Genomic DNA, 21749 nt, shown 5'->3' with positions numbered 1-21749 from the left:
GGCTCCCGGGAGGGCAGCCGCCCTGGGCCAGGGGTTGCCACCTTGGACTTGCTGCCAGGCGCACCACTGCCCGCGGGCCTCTCTGATCTGCGCGGTGACGGGAGCCCAGGCCGAGGAAGAGATCACGAGCGTCTGCGGAGCGCGGGGCTGGGGTCCCGGAGGAGGGGGGGCGGTGCCGGGTGTCCGCGGGCGGGCGCGGGGGCGGGGGCGGGGGCGGCGCCGGGCTCGCATTGGCCCAGCGGGCGCCCCTCCTCGGGCCGGCGGGCGGGCAGCGGGGGCCGCGGGGGAAGCGGCATCGCCCGCCCAGCACGGGAGGCGCCGGCGACCTCCGCGCCCGGGAGCCATGGCCGAGTACACGCGGCTGCGCAACTGCCTGGCGCTGATCCGCCTCCGAAACCCGCCGGTCAACGCCATCAGGTAACGGCTCGGGCGCCCCCAGCCCGGCCCGGCCCGGCGGGCAGCCCTCCCGGCGGGGCTCGACTCCGCGGCGGGCACGGATGGAACCGCGGCGCCTGCCAGGCTTCGAGCTTGGGTCAGCTCGGTTAGCCTTCGCGGCGAACTCCGATCCGTGTTTCGCTGGTGAGGAAAGGCAGCTGAGGCTCAGAGGCAGGAGAGCGGGGACGTGGGGCAGCTGGGCTCGAACCCGGGCCGTCGGCGCCGGCTGCGTGCTCCACCCGTGGGCTGGCGGGCAGCGCTGACTTCTCGGGCGCGCTCGACTCCAAAGGCACAGAGCCAGCGGGACCTTGATCCCTCCTCACTTCCCAGACTCGAGTCCGGGCCACCCTAATGTGTGGCCGAATGATCTAGAAATTTCCACTTGTAAATAAGTAAATGCCCCTCATTAATGCCCAGGCAGTGAGGACAGGCGAATTGCGGCATGGTGCAGAAATGCAAAGTTCTTCTCCTGGTCTGTTCTAGACTCGGAGGCGTTGGTGCTTCAGTGGAGGATACGTTGGTTTGGAGAAGCCCACTAAGTAGCATTTCCTGAAAAACGACTGTGCAGTTTATCTTCTTTTATTTCACCGTGGAGCACCTTCCTTGTTAAACCGCACACGGATTTGTTCCGTGCACTTACAGCAGTGCTTTCCAGACTGGTTGTTTTTCCGGTTTCAATTTTTTTTTTTTTAAGATTTATTTATTTATTCATGAGAGACACACACACACGGAGAGAGAGGCAGAGACACAGGCAGAGGGAGAAGCAGGCCCCATGCAGGGAGCCCAACGCGGGACTCAATCCTGGGTCTCCAGGATCAGGCCCTGGGCCAAAGGCACATGCTCAACCGCTGAGCCACCCAGGCGTCCCTAATTTTAAAAATGTTTAATTATATAGGTTTGGTTCTTGGCATGTCTTTGTAAAAAGGATAGTGATCATCAGCCTAGGAAAGAGCCACCCATCCCCAGAGAGTAGGATTAGCAGAAATTATAATTTACGAGAAATATATAAAACAGGGAAGAAAGACCTTTGATCAACATTTTTATCACATACCGCTGGAGCAAAAAAGAGACAGCAATGAGGAGACCTTCTAATTTTTATCTTATTGTCATCAGATTTGATTTTATCATTAGTATTAATATAACAATTCATATTTTTAATATAAGCTATTGCACTTAATAATACCAAAAGAGTGCAAGAATAAAATCTCACAAGGATATGTCCACTTTCTTGCCAGTCTCAGAAAAAGAAAGCAAAATATCCATTGTTTTGGTTTTGATGAAGAAAAACATAATATCATTACATATCCCTTTGGGACTTGTCTGTATTTTAGTTAGAGATACTAGATACTAGGACTCTGCCTCAGCCTCTGCTCATAACCAGAAACCATGCCCGACATTAACTTGGTAAAAAGGCTTCACAGTCTAATACCCATAACTAGAAATATTTTCTCATAGGAATTTTAAGCATTTCTCATATCTACTCCGCCCCACCCCCCATGCAACAGAAATGTTTGTATCTACCTCATATCATAACATTGTGGTGAAGTCTACCTCCACTAGAGATCATAAACTGGCATTGCACAGATGTTAGCTACCATCATGGCAAACCCATGCAGCAGGCCCTGCTGCCACCTGGGGTTTATTTCAGCTTCATCGAGTTTTCTCTACTTGGGAATGCTTTCCCATTCTTTCTTCTATCTTCTTCTCAAGTCATATAAATACATTTTTAAAGATTGCAGGGTTTTTTTTAAGATTTTATTTTTAAAAAAGATTTTATTTATTTATTCATGAGAGACACACACACAGAGAGAGAGAGAGAGAGGCAGAGACACAGGTAGAGGGAGAAGCAGGCTCCATGCAGGGAGCCCAACATGGGACTCGATCCCGGGTCTCCAGGATCACACCCTGGGCTGAAGGTGGCACTAAACTGCTGAGCCACTGGGGCTGCCCAAAGATTGCGTTTTTTATAATCTCTACACCCAATGTGAGTTTTGAACTTACGATCACAAGGTCAAGAGTCACCTGCTTTACTGACTGAGCCAGCCAGGCACCATTCTGAAGTTATATTTACCTCATACGTATCCCTCCATGTTCATCAAAATTAACAGGTTGCCTATTTTTTTCTTTCCTTTCTTAAGATTTTATTTTTTTGTAAAGATTTTATTTATTTATCCATGAGAAACACACACACAGAGAGAGAGAGAGAGAGAGAGAGGCAGAGACGCAGGCAGAGGGAGAAGCAGGCTCCATGCAGGGAGCCTGACATGGGACTGGATCCCGGGTCTCCAGGATCAGGCCCTGGGCTGAAGGTGGCACTAAACTGCTGAGCCACTGGGGCTGCCCAAAGATTGCGTTTTTTATAATCTCTACACCCAATATGAGTTTTGAACTTACGATCACAAGGTCAAGAGTCACCTGTTTACTGACTGAGCCAGCCAGGCACCATTCTGAAGTTATACTTACCTCATACATATCCCTCCATGTTCATCAAAATTAACAGGTTGCCTATTTTTTTCTTTCCTTTCTTAAGATTTTATTTTTTTGTAAAGATTTTATTTATTTATCCATGAGAAACACACACACACACACAGAGAGAGAGAGAGGCAGAGACGCAGGCAGAGGGAGAAGCAGGCTCCATGCAGGGAGCCCGACATGGGACTGGATCCCATGTCTCCAGGATCAGGCCCTGGGCCAAAGGCGACACTAAACTGCTGGGCCACTGGGGCTGCCCTTAAGATTTTTTTTTTTAAGATTTTATTTATTTATTCACGATAGACATAGAGAGAGAGAGAGGCAGAGACACAGGCAGAAAGAAGGAGAAGCAGGCCCCCTGCAGGGAGCCCGAGGGGAACTCAATCCTGGGACTCCAGGATTGCGCCCTGGGCCGAAGGTAGGCACTAAACCACTGAGCCACCCAGGGATCCCCTGCCCTTAAGATTTTATTTTTAAATAATCTCCACCCACAATGTGGAGTTTCAGCTCCACAAGAGTTGCATGTTCCACTGACTGAGCCAGCCAGGCACCCTCCTATCATTTTTTTCTTTAGACTTTTCTTTCCTTCCTCTTTCCTTCTTCCCTTTTTCCTTTCCTACTTCTACATAGGAAATTATCTTCCTAGCACAGTGATTCTTATTTGAATTTTTTTTCTTTTGACCCAGACAAATAGTTTAAATCCTTTGGTAGTTCTGCAGCCAAGTTTCCTTACATTCGGATGAATGCCAACCTCTTTGTTAAGGGTAGGACATGTCTGATTACTAGGCCTGTCTCTCAGAACAATGGCTTTCATGTTTTGTTTTGTTTTGTTTTTTACTGTAATCCACACAGTAAGAAATCCTATGTCTTACATAGCAACCTGATACATACACAAATACATAACTGAAAACAAAGTTTTGTAAAACAAAATTTATCCTCATGGGGCGCCTGGATGGCTCAGTCTGTTAAGCATCCAACTCTTGATTTCAGCCCACGTCTTGATCTGGGGGGGACAGGTCGTGACTTCAAGCCCTGCACTGGGCTCTGCACTGGGTGTGAAGTTTACTAAAAACAAAGAAAAAACAAAAAAGATGAAAAACAAAAAAGACCCAAACCCTTATCCTTATGTAGTTTGTCATATTCTATTTTTCTCTTCTCTTCTACTTCTTTGACTTAAAAAAATGCTGATCACAAACTGCAAACATGATTTGATGACCTTTGGTTTTAAAGAAAAACTATCACAAGAAACACCACTTAAAATCAGAGCAGCTAAAGAGCTTTGGTTGGCACCCATGAAAACGTTACCTTTACTCTAGACTTGATTTCTCCATACGTGGACAATATTAAGAGGAGAAAATAATTTTACCGCTGCAACCTTATTGTTGCTACAAGGCTGGTCCCTTTATTCAGCTTGGGTCTAGTAAAGCTGTATTTACAGCTATTTTCATTTCTCTTTGTTTTTTGCAAAGGTAGCAAGACCATAAGAAATAAAAGAGTTCGGTTGAAATGGGAGAAGCCAGCCTCTTGTCCTCAATGGCACTGATTTTGGCACTACTTTTGCAGCCATCATTTACTCAGAGGAAATATTTGCCTTTTGGACTTTGAAGTATTCTGGTTGGGTCCAAATCCCATTAACAGATCTGGTTTCTTCCTTTTCCTTTTTTAATTTGTTTAAATATTTATTTATTTATTTATTTATTTATTTATTTATTTATTTATTTATTTATTTTAGAGAGAGCAAGCAAGCACAAGGGGAGGGCCTGAGGAAGAGTATCTCTAGCAAACTCCCCACTGATCACGGAGCCAACTGGGAGGGGGGGTTCCAGGTAGGGCTGGATGTATAGGGGAGTACTGTTGGGATAGGAGTCTCAGTCCCATGACCCTGAGATCATGACCTGAGCCAAGACAAAGGGTTGGTGCTTAACAACTAGCCACCCAGCTGCTCCTCACAGATTTGGTTTATAAGTAACCACTCAAAGCCAAGAGATTTTGTTTGATTTCATCTAGGTTAAATGGTGAAAAGTAACTAGTTGGGAGGGAGTTAATATATACACAAGTATCTCCTTTATTGCCTGAGGTTTTAACTCCTAGTTGTTGATCCAAACAATCTGGCTTTTCCCAAAGTTTGTTTTTTGTTTTAAGATTTTTTTTTCACCCTATACACTAAAACATTTTACCCAGAATGCTTAGAATTCCAATGCAAAACTGATTGGACTCTGGTTCTATCATTTTTCTTTGCTTAAATTCCTCTTCACATTTCCTAGGTTCTCCTCCATCATGATCCGTTGACACTTATTGATCCTTTAGTTCTTGGCAAATTCTCTTCTCTTGATCTTTGTGACTTTGGGCTCCCTTGGTACTGAATCACTCTGCTGAGCCTACCCACTTCTTCAACGAGGGTGTACCCAGAGGATTTACTCTCAGCTCTCTTTTCCTTTGACAGACTCATTCAATCTTGACTGTCTTCTGTAGATGACTCCTTCATCAACTGTAATGTAGCCGTCTATTACATGCCTTTTCTTTTCCAGACCTTGCCTTTGCCTCCTAAAATAGCATTAGGTTTGGTTGTCAGAGACAGAAAACTCAAAAGAGTAGTGGATGAAACAAGAAAAGGCTGGCTTCTTTCACAGCAGGGTCTTAGAATGGTATGACTGCTCCACAATCATCAGGGACCCCGTCTGTATATCTCTTGCTCTGCTATACTCAATACGTGGCTTCCACCTCTTGGTCCACGATGGCTGCTCGTGATCCAGCCATCACATCCCCATTCCTGCCAGAAAAGGAAAAGAGAGAAGCATACCTAATCCTTTAAGGATGCTTGCCAAAGTTGCTGCCATCCTTTTGGCCAGAACTTAATGCCTTATGCTGGTTTTACTGCATAGCAGGCTGAAAAAATGCAGCCTTTACTTTGGGCAGTCACGTATCCAGCTAAAAACTAGATGCTTAATTCTTGGAAGAAAGTGGGGAGGATGGAATATTTGGGGTAATTTGAAGCCCCTGACACATCTCTTAGGTTGTTTCTTGTAGAGTGTTTCAGTTTTCCTCTATTTTGCCAATGACAAATCCAAAGTAAGTTCTTCTTTTTGTGAATGTCCACATCACTTTCTTTGTACTTTTATTACAGCACTCATCTTACTGTGACATTTTGTTGTTTCCTAGGATGTTATGTACTTTTACTGTACATAGAAGATGTACAGTAGTATTTTAAAATTGATGAATGTTGCTTCTGAGTGGCCACAGTTACAGCAAAGTCCAGGAAGATACGGCTTTTTAAAAGTTTATTCATTTACTTAGTTCTGTGCTTCACAGTTGACATTTATATTATCAGTTGATCAAATTAGTGAAAACTGAATAATAAGTAACTAGAGTTTTTATCCATTGTGTGTATGTTTCATTTTTAGAAGAGGAAAAAGCTCTGAGATGGTAGAAATTAAATTCTAATGCCTCATGTAATTTTTTTTCCTTTTAGTACGGCTGTACTCCGTGGAATAAAAGACGGATTGCAGAAAGCTACCACAGACCGTACAGTAAAAGCTATTGTGCTTTGCGGAGCGGATGGCAAATTCTCTGCAGGTAACCAGTCTCTAACCGTCTCCCACTGCCTCTGGAAACCAGTTACAGACTGAGACCGACACTGCATGAGCTGTCCTATGGGTAATGCCTTAGGGTGGGTAAAGGATATGGAAGAAGTGAGTGGGAGTGAGAAATATTCTTGAGAGACAAGAGTAACAAAGAGACCCAGAGAAGACTCTGACCTTACTCTGTTTTATATTTTTATATTGGATTGGGTCTTTGGAGGATGTTTAAGTGCATTAGAATACACTAACGAACACTAGCAGGTATGTATCAACAGTTGCATATGCCTCCACCCTATGTGAGTTTAGGCAAATCCCTGTAATCTCCTGAAGCTCAATTTCTATACTTAGAAAGTAGATAGTAGGGTCACCTGGGTGGCTTAGTCAGTTAAGCATCTGCCTTTGGCTCAGGTCATGATCTCAGGGTCCTGGGATCGAGCCCCATGTCAGGCTCCTTGCTCAGTGAGGAATCTGCTTCTCCCTCTGTCTCTGCTCCTTCGTCCTGTGTGCACTCTCTGTCTCTGCTCTCTCTCTGAAATAAGAATATAAAATCTTGAAAAAAAAAAACCCCAGAAAATAGTAACATCTATCTTAACAGGTTTTTTTAAAATTTTTATTTATTTATTTATGATAGTCACAGAGAGAGAGAGGCAGATTTTTTATTTCTTTTTTTTTTAATATTTTATTTATTTATTCATGAAAGAAAACAGAGAGAGAGAGAGGCAGAGACACAGGCAGAGGGAGAAGCATGCTCCATGCACCGGGAGCCCGATGTGGGATTCGATCCCGGGTCTCCAGGATCGCGCCCTGGGCCAAAGGCAGGTGCTAAACCGCAGCGCCACCCAGGGATCCCCCTATCTTAACAGGTTTTTGTGAGATTTCCATGATATATCTCTGAAAGTCCCTAGTACAGTGCCTACATCAGAAGATGGACAATAAATGTTATTTTTTATTTCACACTGAGACTTGAAATGGAGTTCATTTTTCTTCTGATGGTCATGCATCTCAGTGACCATGGCAATCTTTATTGGGTTATTCCACGGAGATGCAAAAATATTGAAAACATATGGCAAAAGAATCTGACATGGTGATCAGTGGTATTCATGACAACTTTTCTTCTTTTCCCAATTGAATATATTATGCCCTTTGACAAACATCACATGGATATGAGGACCAATGTATCTTACTGTAGCCAAGGGAATTAAATGTATGTTAATTGAAACCTGAGAAGAAATAGATACTGGAATCATGACAATAAAGAAATGTAAAAATGTTAATCACTATAGTAATTGCCATTTATCTTGCCTACTATGTGCCAGAACTGTGTAGGTTATTTATTTATTAATAATGAAAATAATAGGGCAGCCTGGGTGGCTCAGCGGTTTAGTGCCTGCCTTCCGCCCAGGGCGTGATCCTGGAGACCCGGGATCGAGTCCCATATTGGGACTTCCATATGCATGGAGCCTGCTTCTCCCTCTGCCTGTGTCTCTGCCTCTCTCTCTCTCTCTGTTCTCTTTCATGAATAAATAAATAAAATATTAAAAAAAGGAAATCAAAAATCTTTAAAAAATAATGAAAATAGTAATGTTTTTATACTTACTGTATTTAATCCTCAGTGAGTCCTACCATCTCCATTTACAGATGAGAAGGATGAGCCTGAGAGAGATTTTAAAAATGTGGCAAATGTTAACTGGTTATTAAATGACTTACTTGTTGTTTGGAACTGGAGGTCAGGAGCCCAAGGGAATGACTTTGCAGCATGGAGAGAGGGATCCCAATTATGGAGAATTTGGTATTTTTTTGGAAAGAAAAGAGGTTTGAAAGAAAGAATATAGTTAGAATTCGGAAACAGAAAAAATGATTCTCCTAGAAAACCATTAGGAGTTGTTAGACTTAATAGATTTATATAGAACAATGCACCCAACAATTGAAAAATATATATTCTCAAATCTGCAACATTTACAAATACGACCAGATGCTGGACCACAAAAACTTGTCTCAATAAATTTAGAATATGCCCTCTGACAACACTGCAATTGAACTAGAAATCAGTAACAAAAATATAACTAGAAATATTCCTAATATTTTTAGAAATTAAATTCATTCTTTTATGATCTCTCAACCAAAGTAGAAATCATGATATAATTTAGAAAATATTTTTAACTAAATGATAGTGAAAATGCAACATATGTAACCTGAGGGATACCAGCTAGAACAAAACTCAGCAGGAGATTTTTAACCTTAAAGATATTTATCAGAAAAGATAACAGACTGAAGTGAAACAAGCTAAATATCTGTACTAAGAAACTAACAAAACAAGCAATGAAATGGACCCAATGAGGTAGAAGGAAAGGAATAAGGAGGAGGAAAAATTGATAAGATAGAAACAAATGATTCAAGATTATGTCAAAAGTTAGTTCTTTGCAAGACTAGTAAAACTGACAAAACTTTTGAGAGCTTGATCAAGGAGAAAAAGGGAAGGCACAATGTATATAAGGAATGGTGAACAGGACAACACTGCAGATGCTATAGCTGTTAAAAAAGATAATGAAAATATTATGGCTCACCAATATGACTCAAGAGGAAATAGAAAGCCATTAAAGAAATTGAATCAGTAATCCAAAGTCTCATAAAGTAAATTCCAGCCCCAGATGACTATTGGTAGGTTCTAACTAATAAGTCAAGGAAAATATTATTTTAATTTTACAGAAATGTTTTAGGGAATAAAAAAAGAGGGGACATATGTTTGTTTCCTGGGGCTGCCGTAACTAGTGACTTAAGCAAGGTCACTTAAAACAACTGAAATTTGTTCTCTCATAGTTTTGGAGAGTAGAAGTTCAAAATCAAGATATCTGCAAGGCCATTCTTACTCCAGAGGCTCTATGGAAGAATCTTTCCTTGCCTGGTGTTCCTTGGCTTGTTGCTCTATCACTCCTATCTCTCTCTGCCTCTCTTCCGATGGCTTTCTCCCCTGTGTCTAGATTTCCCTAAGCTTATATAGACACACTCTAATCCAGTATGACTTCATTATTACTTAATTATATCTGCAAAGGCCCTATTTCCAAATAAAGTAAGTTTTATCAGTTCAATCCAGTACACTTTACAATTCATTTTGTGAGGCCAGCATAACTATGATACCAACACCTGTCAAAGCCAGTATGAAAAAGCAAAATTTGCGAATGCAATTTGCAATGAAAAGAAAAGCAAAATAAAAAGGCCAGTTTCATTCATAAACCTAGATATAAGAATCTTAATATATTATAAAATTGAATCTAACACTGTATAAAAAGTGGAAGACATCACTTTTTTTCCCCATAACTACTAGATTGGTTGAACATTATAAGATTAATGTATTTCATTCAATTAAAAGAGAAAAATCATATGATATTTTCAAGAAATGCAGAGAAAACATTTGATAACATTTGACATGCATGAAAATTAAAAATTCCTAGTAAACTAGGTATAGTAAGAAAATGTCTTCATCCGTTTTGGAAAACCTTCAGCAAACATCAAATAAAATGGTAAATCAAAAGTTTTCCTTATGAGAAAGGAGCAAGACGAGGCTAGCTGCTATCACCATTTCTGTTTGACCTTGTGTTCCAGGCCCTGGCCAGCCCAGTAAGGCCAGAAAAACAAATCAAAGTATACTGATTGGAAAGGAAGAAATGAAACTTCATTATCCAGAAGATATGACAGTGTTTGTAGAAAAATCAAAATAATCTATTAGAAAATTATTAGAATTGATAAGAGAATTTAGTATTTTTTCTGCATATTAAATCAATATCCAAAAATTAATTGCATTTCTATATGCCAGAAATACACAGTGAAAACATGAAATCACTGTACTCTTGTTTGTGCCTTGGTTTCTGTAAAATGGAATAAAAGTACTAACCTTACACTGCAAGTAGAAGAATGCAGTATACATTTAAGAATGTGGGCTATGTAGTTAAATTGCTGGAGTTCAAGTTCTTATTCTACCCATAATTAACTGCTCATGTGTTTGAACTACCACCTAACAGCACAAATCCTTAACTTCCTGACCTGTGAAATGAGGATCATTATACTACTTAACCTAGGTGTTAAGAAAATTAAATAAAAGAGCATCAGAAACTACTTAGCATGGTGCCTGGTGTAAAGTATTTATCCAATACATGCTAACTGCTATTAGGACATGAAAATCATTTAAATCTAAAGTTACAGGACTGATAGGCCTAAGATGCAGGTTGAAATAGATCTTGTTACTCTCTTTTTTAAAAAATATTTGATTTATTTATTCATGAGAGACACAGAGAGAGAGAGAGAGAGAGAGGCAGAGACACAGGCAGAGGGAGAAGCAGGCTCCATGCAGGGAGCCTGGTGTGGGACTTGATTCCGGTACTTTGGGATCATGTCCTGAGCCAAAGGCAGACACTCAACCACTGAGCCACCCAGGTGTCCCATAGATCTTGTTTCTCTTAAACCAAAAAGGAATCTACATAACTATGACAATAGATTAGAATGTGAATATGATAGATTGGTAAGAAAAAAACATAATGCTAGGTAAGGAGTGGGTAGAAACAAAAAGATGAATAGCCTGAATGTGAAATAATTGCTTTAACTTTTTAACGTATACCAAGCTTAATGTTTTTAAAGAGTAGATAATCAATAGGGAAAATGCTCAGTATTTATAATGTTATGTAGAAAAAGGAAAATATGAAAAATAATGTTACAGAATGCTGTCAATATTGTTAAATATATATTATAGTATACTTCCGCTTAATTCTCTGGTAAGTCATTTAAGGCAGGTGTTGAGGGCAGCCTGAGTGGCTCAGTGGTTTAGCGCCTGCCTTAGGCCCAGCGTGTGATCCTGGAGACCCAGGATCAAGTCCCACGTCGGGCTCCCTGCATGGGGCCTACCCAGCACTCCACCTCACAACCCTGAGATCATGACCTGAGCCGAAACTAAGAGTTGGATGCTGAACCGAATGAGCTACCCAGGGGCCCTTGACTTTTTAAATTTTTTTAAAGGTAGAGTTGTTATCTGTCACATGGAAAGACAGATTTTATTTTATTTTATTTTATTTTATTTTATTTTATTTTATTTTATTTTAGATTGTATTTATTCATGAGAGACACACAGAGAGAGAGGCAGAGACACACAGGCAGAGGGAGAAGCAGGAGGAGGAGCAGGCTCCATGCAGGGAGCCTGACGTTGGACTCGATCCCAAGTCTCCAGGATCAGGCCCTGGGCTGAAGGCAGCACTAAACCACTGAACCACCCGGGCTGCCCTGGAAAGACAGATTTTAGAAGATTACAGGATTCCTGGTCAAGATTTGAGGATTTTCTCCCATGTTGTTCTACATTTTCTAGGTTGATTTTCCTTCACTGTGTGTCCAACTAAAGAATAAAATGTTTCATGGGCCCAAAGAGGTTCCTTGAGAGTTATCTGTTACATAATTGTTATGTTAACAAAGCCCAGATCTTTCTCAGCTCTCTTTTTCTTTGTCTATGTCCTTAGGTGCTGATATCCACAGCTTTGGTGAGCCCAGAAAGTCTGACTTTGTACTAGGACATATAGTAGATGAAATACAGAGAACTGAGAAGCCCGTGGTGGCAGCTATTCAAGGCCTGGCTTTAGGAGGGGGACTGGAGCTGGCGCTGGGCTGTCACTATAGGATTGCTCATGCAGAGGTAACAGCTCAAGCTCGATATGGGGCTTGGTGTGGGAGGCTTTTTTTTAAGTCAAAATCTAAATGCTGTGTAAGCCTCAGAGGTGAGCATTTTAAAAGACTAGTTCACTGGTTGACAACTCCTGTATTTTTAGTGATGGTTTTTCAGCTGTCACATACCAGCACAGTAGTAGTAGTTGAAATATGACCATTCTGATGGGTAAATAGCTATTAGTCTGAGCCTGTGACTGTTCCTTTGCTTTCCCTAACCCTAGTCTTTGGGTTTCCCCAAGATCCACCAACTAAAAGGGAACTCCTGGGCCAGTACAGGGCCCCCAGGACTCTGCTTCAGTGGTATGGTCACATTTGGTTCATCTGAGCTGTGTTCATGAGATAAAAGGTTTAAAGTATTTTGACTATCATTCCTGAATATGCTTACTTATTTAAATTTTTATTTCCTATCTCAAAGGTTTCAGTTTTGTGGTCCCTCATAATTATCAGTACCCAGGAAGACAATTTCCTATTTGAAAATAGCACAAAACTGTAAATCTATTTGTTTCTAATAGATTGTAAATAGATTTAATTTGTCCTTTTAGATATGTAGATGAGGTCTGTGATACCAATCTTATAATGGTAACATTTTTGCAAGTAACATATTTTTCTACTTATAAAGATAACATTGATCATTGTAATAGACTAGGAAATACAGGAAACTATAAAGATGTAAACTAAAATCACCATATACTCACAGTTCGGAAATAACCACTGTTTGCATTCTATTTTGTTCTCTTCTGGTATTTTTCCTATTTAATATTTTGTCCTTACAGCTTTTTTTTCTTTGCTATCTTTTTAAAGTTTTATTTATTTATTTTAGAGAGAGAATGAGAATGTGCACACATGTGCCAAAGTGGGGGAAAGGCAGAAGGGAGAGAACCTTTAGGCAGACTCCCCACTGAGCTCAGAGCCCTGCTCAAGGCTCGATCTCACAACCTATGAGATCATGACCTGAGCTGAAACCAAGAATTGGACACTTAACTGATTGAGCCACTCAGGCTCCCCTAATTTGCCTTCACTTTCAAAGCTAGTTTTGCCAGGTATAGAATTATTGTTTGACAGGTTTTTTTCTTTCAGTGCTTTGCCTATGTCATCCCACTGCCTTTTGGCCTCCATGGTTTCTGATGAGAAATTTGCTGTTAATCTTATTTTAAATAGTCTTTAAAAATATTGTTTTAAATGGATGTATAGTTTTGTTATATATATATATATGTTATATATATATGTTACACATATATATATTATTTAACCAAATCCTTATGGCATTTTAATTTTTATAAAGGCTTATGAATAAAGACATATATCCTAAGTGCTTGTTTTTCTGTGTCCCTCTTACCATGCCTTCTGCATACTGAGTACAGACCTAAGTTATGAACAATAATAGGTCGATGGATGGGGATGATCAGTAGTGGAAAAAACCATGACTGACTGTTAGGAAAGCCTTGCAAGAGAGAGGCTCAAATATTTATTTTGAGCTTTGTGCAGGGGCAGTATCATAGCCAATGAAGTTTATCAAAAAATTTTTGAAGCTATTGGCATCACAATATGGGTTAATGACAGTCTGGATTAAAACATTTTCCTCCTTCCATCCTGTACCTGGAAGATGACTTACAGTTTTAGCCAATTTTTTTTTTTTTAAACACAGAGAGAGAGAGTGAGCATACATGTGTGTGTGTTGGGGTGGGGGGGGGGGGCGGGTGGTGGAGGAGGCAATGCAGAGCGAGAGGGAAAGAGAATCTCGAGCAGGCTTCATCCCCAGCATGAGCCTGAAGCCGGGTTCGATCTCACAACCCTGAGACCATGACCTTAATTGAAATCAAGAGCTGGACACTTAGCCAACTGAGCCACTCAGGTGCCCTGAGCTTTAGCCACTTTGAAATAGCCAGGAGAGGCATGTAATAAAGGACTCAAGATCACTCTCTTGTCTGGACTGAGGCTGCTCCCTGATTCTTCTTCTGTAGTAGCTTTACTGAGATATAATTCAAGTACCATATAATGCACTCATTCAAAGTGTATAATTGAATGGTATGTTAGCATATTCACAGAGTTCTGTGACCATTACCACAGTTGATTTCAGAATATTTATTATCTCCAAAGAAAATCTGTACCCTTTAGGAGTAACCCACCATCTCCTGTCTCCCTCAGTCCTAGGCAACTCCTTATCTACTTTCTATCTCTATTGGTTTGCCCACCCTAGACATTTCAAATAAGTGGAATCATACAATATGTTGTCTTTTATGACTGGCTTCTATCACTTAGCATAATGTTTTCAAGGTTCACCCATGTTGTAGCATGCATCAGTACTTTGTTCCTTTCTGTGGCCTAATAGCACTCCCTTGTATGGATATACCACATTTTCTTTTCCACTCATCAATTGCAGACATTTGAATTGTTTCTACTTTTTTGGCTTTTGTGAACAATGATGCTATGAAAAATTGTGTACTTTTTTTTTTTTTTTTTTTGTGGGCATGTTTTCATTTCTCTTAGATATAGATCTAGGAGTGGAATTGCTGGATCTTATGGTGACTCTGTCTTTAACCTTTGAGGAACCACCAAATTGTTTTCCAAAGTGGTTGTACCATTCTATATTTCCACTAACAAAGTATGAGGGTTTTGTCTTTTCTACTTTTGTTACTGTCTGTTTTTTTATTATAGTCATCCTTTAGATGTGAAATAGTATCTTATGGTTTTGATTGGCATTTTCCTAATGGCTAATGATATTACACGTCTCTTCATGTGCTTATTGGCTATTTTGTAGCTCTTCTTTGGAGAAATGTCTATTCAGATCCTTTGCCTCTTTTTAATCAGATTGTCTTTTTACTATTAAGTTGAAAAAGTTCTTTGAGTATTCCATATATGTGATTAGCAAATATTCTCTCCTATTCTGTGGGTTATCTTTTTTAATTTCTTGGCTGCCTGGCTCTTTTATGGCTCCATAAAGCTGTTTTGGGAGAATATCATTTTTGTTGGCCTAAACAGGTCATAATGGAGTCAGAGAAAAAAATGCATAAGAAGCTAGAGATGTGTTTCAACATGAAGACTTAGGGACAGCACAGCTCTGTTTATGCTGCTTACTAAAGTAGAGTGTGTATTAATTTGTCATGTAGAAACTTTTGCAGAATACTATGAAACAGTGTTTTTGAGGGTGTGGGAAATCCAAGGGAATGGTTGCCTTGACTCTTCATGTCATCTCATTCTTATGATCTTCCTGCCTTCAAACTTCGATAGGCTCAAATTGGCTTCCCAGAAGTCACACTAGGAATCCTTCCTGGTGCAAGAGGAACCCAGCTTCTCCCCAGACTCATTGGAGTTCCTGCTGCACTTGACTTAATTACCTCAGGTCAGTACAAACCCTGCCAACAATTGTCTAGAACAATGTGAGTAACTGAACTAGGATGTAGAGAAATTCTAGATTGACTGTTCTCCACTCATGTAATCTTAAAGAGGATACTTTCACTTCTTTGACAATCAGTTTTCTCATCTGTCAAATGGAAAGAATATCTTACCTGAGAGCTTCTCAGACACTAATTATGAAGACCACATGTAAGTGCCTTCTAAATGAAAGTGTATTTAAAGCATCAATTATATGTAAGGTATTACTATAGTTCCAGTGTCCATGCATAAACATGGGTATCACATAGGGCACATTATATTCGGACTCAATTTAGAAATTGTAATATAAACAAGAATTAAAACCAGAATTTTCATAGAAACTTTTCAAGTTTTAGTGTGGAAATAACTTAATTTTTCATTTCACAAATATTAAGATTTTAGCTACAAATAGAAGTTGTTCTCTTTCACTAGAGAATGTGAACAATGCAACACCAGAAAACATTTAGAGACCCTGGATTTACCAAATCCCATAAGACTGATACAGAGATTTCCAGCTGCAGTAAGGTTGGAAGAAAGAGTCATGTTTGTTTATTTTTTTTTTTAAGAGTCATGTTTTAATTGACAATATTTCTTCTTTCTTTATTTCTATGGGTCAGGAATTTGGGACCTCCTTAGTTGGATTCTAGCTCAGGGTTTGTCATAAAGTTGTAGTCAAGACATTGACTGGAGCTGTAGTCATCTGAAAACTTGAATGGGGCTGAAGGATCTGTTTCCAAGTTGGCTCCCTCACATGGATGGCTAGTTGGTGCTGACTGTTGGCAGGAGGCTTCATTTCTTCTCCACATGGACCTCCCACTAGAGCTGCCTGAGTGTCTTCACAACATGAAGGCTGGCTTCCTCTGGAGCCAGTGATCCAGAGAGAGCAAGAGGAAAGCTGTGATGTCTTTTATGATCTAGCTTCGGAGTCATGTGCCATCTTTTCTGATTGATCATGTATGTACATAATATATACATATAATATACATGTATACATATATACATGATATAATGTAACATACATGTATACATAATGTATATATGGTATTTGTTATAGAGGTCTTCCCTATTCAACAGGGGAGGGGACCTGAACACCAAGAGGTGAAACTCACTGGGAGTCACTTTAGGGGCTAGCCACCACAACAGTATACTCACACATATGCCTACCTATTATGTAAGTCATATATATAGTAGGTTAGATGGAGATAAGTGCTAAGAGGAAACATAAAACAGAGAGCAGGAATATAAAATGTTAGGGATAGAGGGGTAATATTTTAATATAAAATGTTAGGGATCAAGGGGTTAAAGAGGCTTTCCTACAAAATGACATCTGGGTTAAGACCTGAAAGAGGGGGCAGCCCCAGTGGCGCAGCAGTTTAGCGCTGCCTGCGGCCCGGGGCATGATCCTGGAGACCCGGGATCGAGTCCCACGTTGGGCTCCTTGCATGGAGCCCGCTTCTCCCTCTGCCTGTGTCTCTGCCTCTCTCTCTCTCTCTCTCTCTCTCTCTCTGTGTCTTTATGAATAAATAAATTTAAAAATCTTAAAAAAAAAGACCTGAAAGAGGTGAGGAGACTTATTATACCAATACCCGAAGGAAGATACTCCACATGGAGAAACTAGCAAAGGCAAAGCCTGGAAGCAGCGGTATGCTTAGAAGTGTCAAAGAAAGGCAAGAAGGTCAATATAGCTGGAGCGAAGTAAGGGAAAGAGAAGTAAACGATGAAGTCACATCATGTAGGGCTTTGAAGATTATAGAAAGAACTTTGACTTTTCTTATGAATGAAGTAGAAAGGCATTGGAGTGTTTTGAGCAGGGGAGTCACAGGCTCTCATTTATGTTTTTTAAAAGATCACTCTGGCTGTTGAAAATATATTAATTGGAGGTAAAGGCAGACATAGGAAGGCTGATTAGAAGCCTGCTATAATTGTCCAAGGGAGAGATGATGAGAGCTGGGACCTGAGTGGTAACAATGTAAATGGTGAGACATGGTCAAATTCTGCATATGTTCTGAAGGGAGAACCAGCAGGATTTTGTGATTAATCAAAAGTAAGATGTGCGAGAAAGAGGAAGTGAGTGATTCTGGTGGCCTGAGCAGCTGGAAGGATGGCGCCATTATTGAGATGAGGGTTGCTTCGGCAGAGCACATTGTAGGGAGGAATCCCCAAGAGCTCACTGTGGGACACGTTGAAAGTTTGAGAAGCCTATTAGACATCCAAGTGGAGATGTCAAGTAGACATTTGGATAAACTGGCCTGGTTAGGAGAGACAGGCCTTCTGATATCCTTTCAGCCTTCATTTTCTCATAAGTAAAAATATCACATGGTTGCTTTAAGAAATAATGAAGTCACATGATTTGCTTCTGGTCTAGTACCTGCCACACAGGAGACATTTAATAAATGGTAACCATGGTAGGCAGAATAATGCCCCACCACCACCAAAGATGTCGATGTCCTAATCCCCAGAATCTCTGAATATATCACCTCACATTTAAAAGGGACCTTGTAGATGTGATTAAATTAAGAATCTTAAGATGGGAGATTATTCTGGATTTTTTAGGTGGGCCTGATTCATCACAGGTGTCCCTAGAAGAGGGAGGCAGGAGGTCAGAGAGGAGAGAAGATGGTACCCAGCTGGCTCTAAAGATAGAGAAAATGGCCACAAGCCAAGTAATACAGGCAGCCTCTAGAGTCAGGAAAAGACCATGAAATAGATTCTCCCTTAGAGCCCCCAGACAGTTTTGCTGACCTATTTTAGACTTCTGATATCCTAAGCTAAGATATAAATGTATGTTGTTTTAAGCTGCTACATTTGTGGGAGTTTGTAAAGGAAACTAATACAGTACCTACTAATAATGATGCTAATAAGACTGTTGCTGTTTGGTTTGGAAAAATTTTTTTTCTAACAGAGTATGCTAAAAAAATTGTTATTGAAAGTTGTAGATCCCCTACTGATGTTAATGTTGAAAAAAACACCAGCTTTGTAGACACTGTGCCCATAGGAAGCTAATAAGTAAACAGATTTAGATTAAATTAATAAGTAAAGAGCTAACCTTTTCTGATCTTCTGGAAACCATTAGAGAGCTAATTCTGGAAAGTGGAGCACCATTGCTTTTCCACACTTCCTTTAAAATGGTACCTGGAAATAGCTGAATCTTTAGCAGTAACCACAAAAGATATGCTTGAGCACATTGCAATTCATTTCCTAATGTTCTCCATCCAATCAAATGACAAGAACTACAGTGCCCTTGCTCTTGCTTCTGCTTTTTTTTTTTTTTAAGGGCTTGTCCTCATTCACTGTACGGCATAGAAAGTGTCTGCTCTATTCTTATCAATCTTTGCTTTAGCCCATGAATTTCTTTATGGTCACTCTTAGGACAGGGATACTCAGGCTCTAGACTTTGAGGAGATACCTATTACCACCTAGAATAGTCAGGGAGAAGTTGTGACTAGCATCTTTATCATACCTGCCTTTCAGGTGGGTTAAGTCCAGGTGAGTTTTCTCTATATTTGAACAAGATGTTGAGGGCACATTTTAATAACCAGGGCTCCCAAGCAGCAATAACACCTATCAGCAAATATAATTCGGTAACCAAAACCAACAAACAAAAAACTTCACATTAAACCCAAAATCTATGAAAATATTCTGTGACATTAGAGGAGTGTAACATTAATGTGAAACAGATAAATAAAATGAAAATTTTAGAAAATAAGCTAAATTATAAAAGAAAATATTTTGTTAAATAAGAACACCCTGTGTCTAAAATAAAAACATTAGCCCAAATAACTTCTTTTTGAAGCAATAAAAAGAAGACACGGTCGAATGGACAACTCAATGAGCAACATGGAGGATAAATAGAGACACATTTTTGAAATTCAGGAGAATTTAACAAAAAGATTCAGAAGGTATGTCATCAAGATCTCTGCTTTGTATTACAAGAGCTCCTAAAGCATGAAGCAAAAAGGTGAAAAGTGGTTACCAGGGGGAAAAACAGAAGAAACTCTTCAGATTATGAAATGGAACCAGAGATTACATTTCAGCAAGCTCACCATTTTCTTGGAAAAACTGATGAAACATCAATTGCCTGCTGCATTTTGGTAAAATTTTTAAACTTCCAGGAAATGGATCCTGCAAGCTGCCAAAAGACAAAAGCAAAATAAAAGATTACTTACAAAATAACTAAAATCACTCCAGCTACAAATAAATGCTAAATATATGGAACATTCATATATGATCCTAGTACCCAGGGCTCCGAGGCAATGATAGTGTATATCAGATCAGATGATACACAATCCTAGAATGCAAATGTTGTGTACATTTATCATACATTAATATCCTTACATTATTATCATTTTAAAGACTGTATAGAATCCTAGAATGTAGGATCCCATTCTAAGATTCTGTAGTCTTTAAAATGATAAGCCTATCTTAAGAGTCTATACAATCTTTAAAATGGCAATCTAAATTAGAATTTCTTAAAATGTGGTCCAGGGACTCCTAGGTATGCCCAAGACCACTGGGGGCAGTTCATGAAGTCAGAGGTACTTTCATAACAGTAGGACGTTACTTGCCTTTTCTATTCTCATTCTCTCACACATGTATAGTAGAACTTTCCAGAGTTGTTGTATGCCATGTGATGTCAGAACAGATTGAATGCAGAAGCAGATATGAGAACCCAGCTGTCATCTATTAAGCCAGACATGAAAGAAATTTGCAAAAATGTAAAACAATGTCACTTCTCACTAACTTTTAAATTTTTGAAAATATATGTTATTTTGCATAAAAATGTATGTTAACATTAACATTTAGTCTTGTTTTTTAAAAGTGATTTTTCAAAAAGATTTTATTTATTTATTCATGAGAGACACACAGAGGCAGAGATCTAGACAGAGAGAGAAGCAGTGTCCCCACAGAGTGCCTGATGCAAGACTAGATCTCAGGATCCTGGGATCACGACCTGAGCCAAAGGCAGATGCTCAGCCACTGAGCCACCCAGAAGCCCCTTTTTTTTTTTTTTTCAGAAGCCCCTTTAAAAGTGATTTAATAAAGAAACATTCTTAAAGTTCTCACTTAATTTATAATACAGTAAATGTTGATAGAAATAATCCACATAAAGTTTTTTGGAGTCTTCCATTACCTTTAGGAGTGCAAAGGGGTCCAAAGATTAAAAAGTTTCAGAACTTCAGAAGTTGAAGTCTGTATTTTTTTTGACACAGAAACCACTATACAAAACTGTGTATACATTATCTAAATTAGAAAATAATATGACTCTGTGCATAAAAAAATACTTCTTTTTTTCTTTCTTTCTTTTTTTTTTATAAAGATTTTATTTATTTATTCATTAGAGACGCAGAGAAGGAGAGAGAGAGAGAGGCAGAGACACAGGCAGAGGGAGAAGCAGGCTCCATATAGGGAGCCTGATGTGGGACTCGATCCTGGGACTCCAGGATCATGTCCTGGGCCGAAGGCAGGCACTAAATCGCTGAGCTACCCAGGAATCCCCCCCCTTTTTTTTTTAAATGCTAGGGGGATATTATAAATATTACAGAGTATGAAAGGATATCTAGAAAAGTGGAAAGCATTACATTTCTTGTCTTCAGTAAATTAAATTAGAAATTGTTTCAGGTTACAATGGGATGATAAGTATACTTTTAAGAATGTATAGTATGCTAAGTATGTAATGTAAAATTCATGAGGATGATTACAATTCAATATACTGCAGAATTCAAAGCACATAAGACAGGTCATTCTGCAAAAGAGAAAATACAAAGGAAGCAAAGCAGATAAAATATAGGGGAAATTATAATAGCGTGAAATGAGTCTGTAAAGTCTAGTTTATAAAAATTGAAGCATGTGGGGGAATATTGAGGAATTTTGTGTCTGTTTTCATCACTAAGTCTGAAAGGCAAGCATATCTTGGGTGAAATCAGAAAGAAATCTGGCTTCTTTGACAAAAAGAAATGAAGTGAACAAAGGTTACCTTTTTCCAAAGAAGAGCTGCTGCTTATAGAAATATCACTATTTTTAACCTGATGAAGAGAAAGCACAAACAGTAAGAATATGATGGATTTTGATTTGCATAGAAAAGGTCACAGTGAATTAGAAGAAAACTAACATTAGAATCATACGCCTATCTTTTAAGTTGTCTGTACAATTTTAGGGGGACTTTAAAATGACATCTGGAAAGGATTCTATGTA

The 21749-nt window shown here is 39.5% G+C and overlaps 1 protein-coding gene across 1 annotated transcript in view; it reads left to right on the top strand.

Annotated features, from left to right (window-relative positions):
* Window positions 1–255: 255 nt before the first annotated feature.
* EHHADH (enoyl-CoA hydratase and 3-hydroxyacyl CoA dehydrogenase) overlaps window positions 256–21749 on the top strand; it is a 48571-nt gene continuing 27077 nt past the window's right edge. Inside the window, exons 1-4 of the mRNA XM_077879958.1 lie at window positions 256–417; window positions 6377–6480; window positions 11981–12153; window positions 15414–15525. Coding sequence (XP_077736084.1) covers window positions 344–417; window positions 6377–6480; window positions 11981–12153; window positions 15414–15525 — 463 coding nt within the window. The 5' untranslated portion in view covers window positions 256–343. The remainder of the gene's footprint in view (window positions 418–6376; window positions 6481–11980; window positions 12154–15413; window positions 15526–21749) is intronic.

The sequence above is a fragment of the Canis aureus genome, chromosome 31 (assembly GCF_053574225.1).
Source record: "Canis aureus isolate CA01 chromosome 31, VMU_Caureus_v.1.0, whole genome shotgun sequence".
In the NCBI taxonomy this organism is placed as follows: Eukaryota; Metazoa; Chordata; class Mammalia; order Carnivora; family Canidae; genus Canis; species Canis aureus.
Note: the sequence above shows the minus strand (reverse complement) of the source record. Positions and strands in the feature narration are given on the sequence as shown.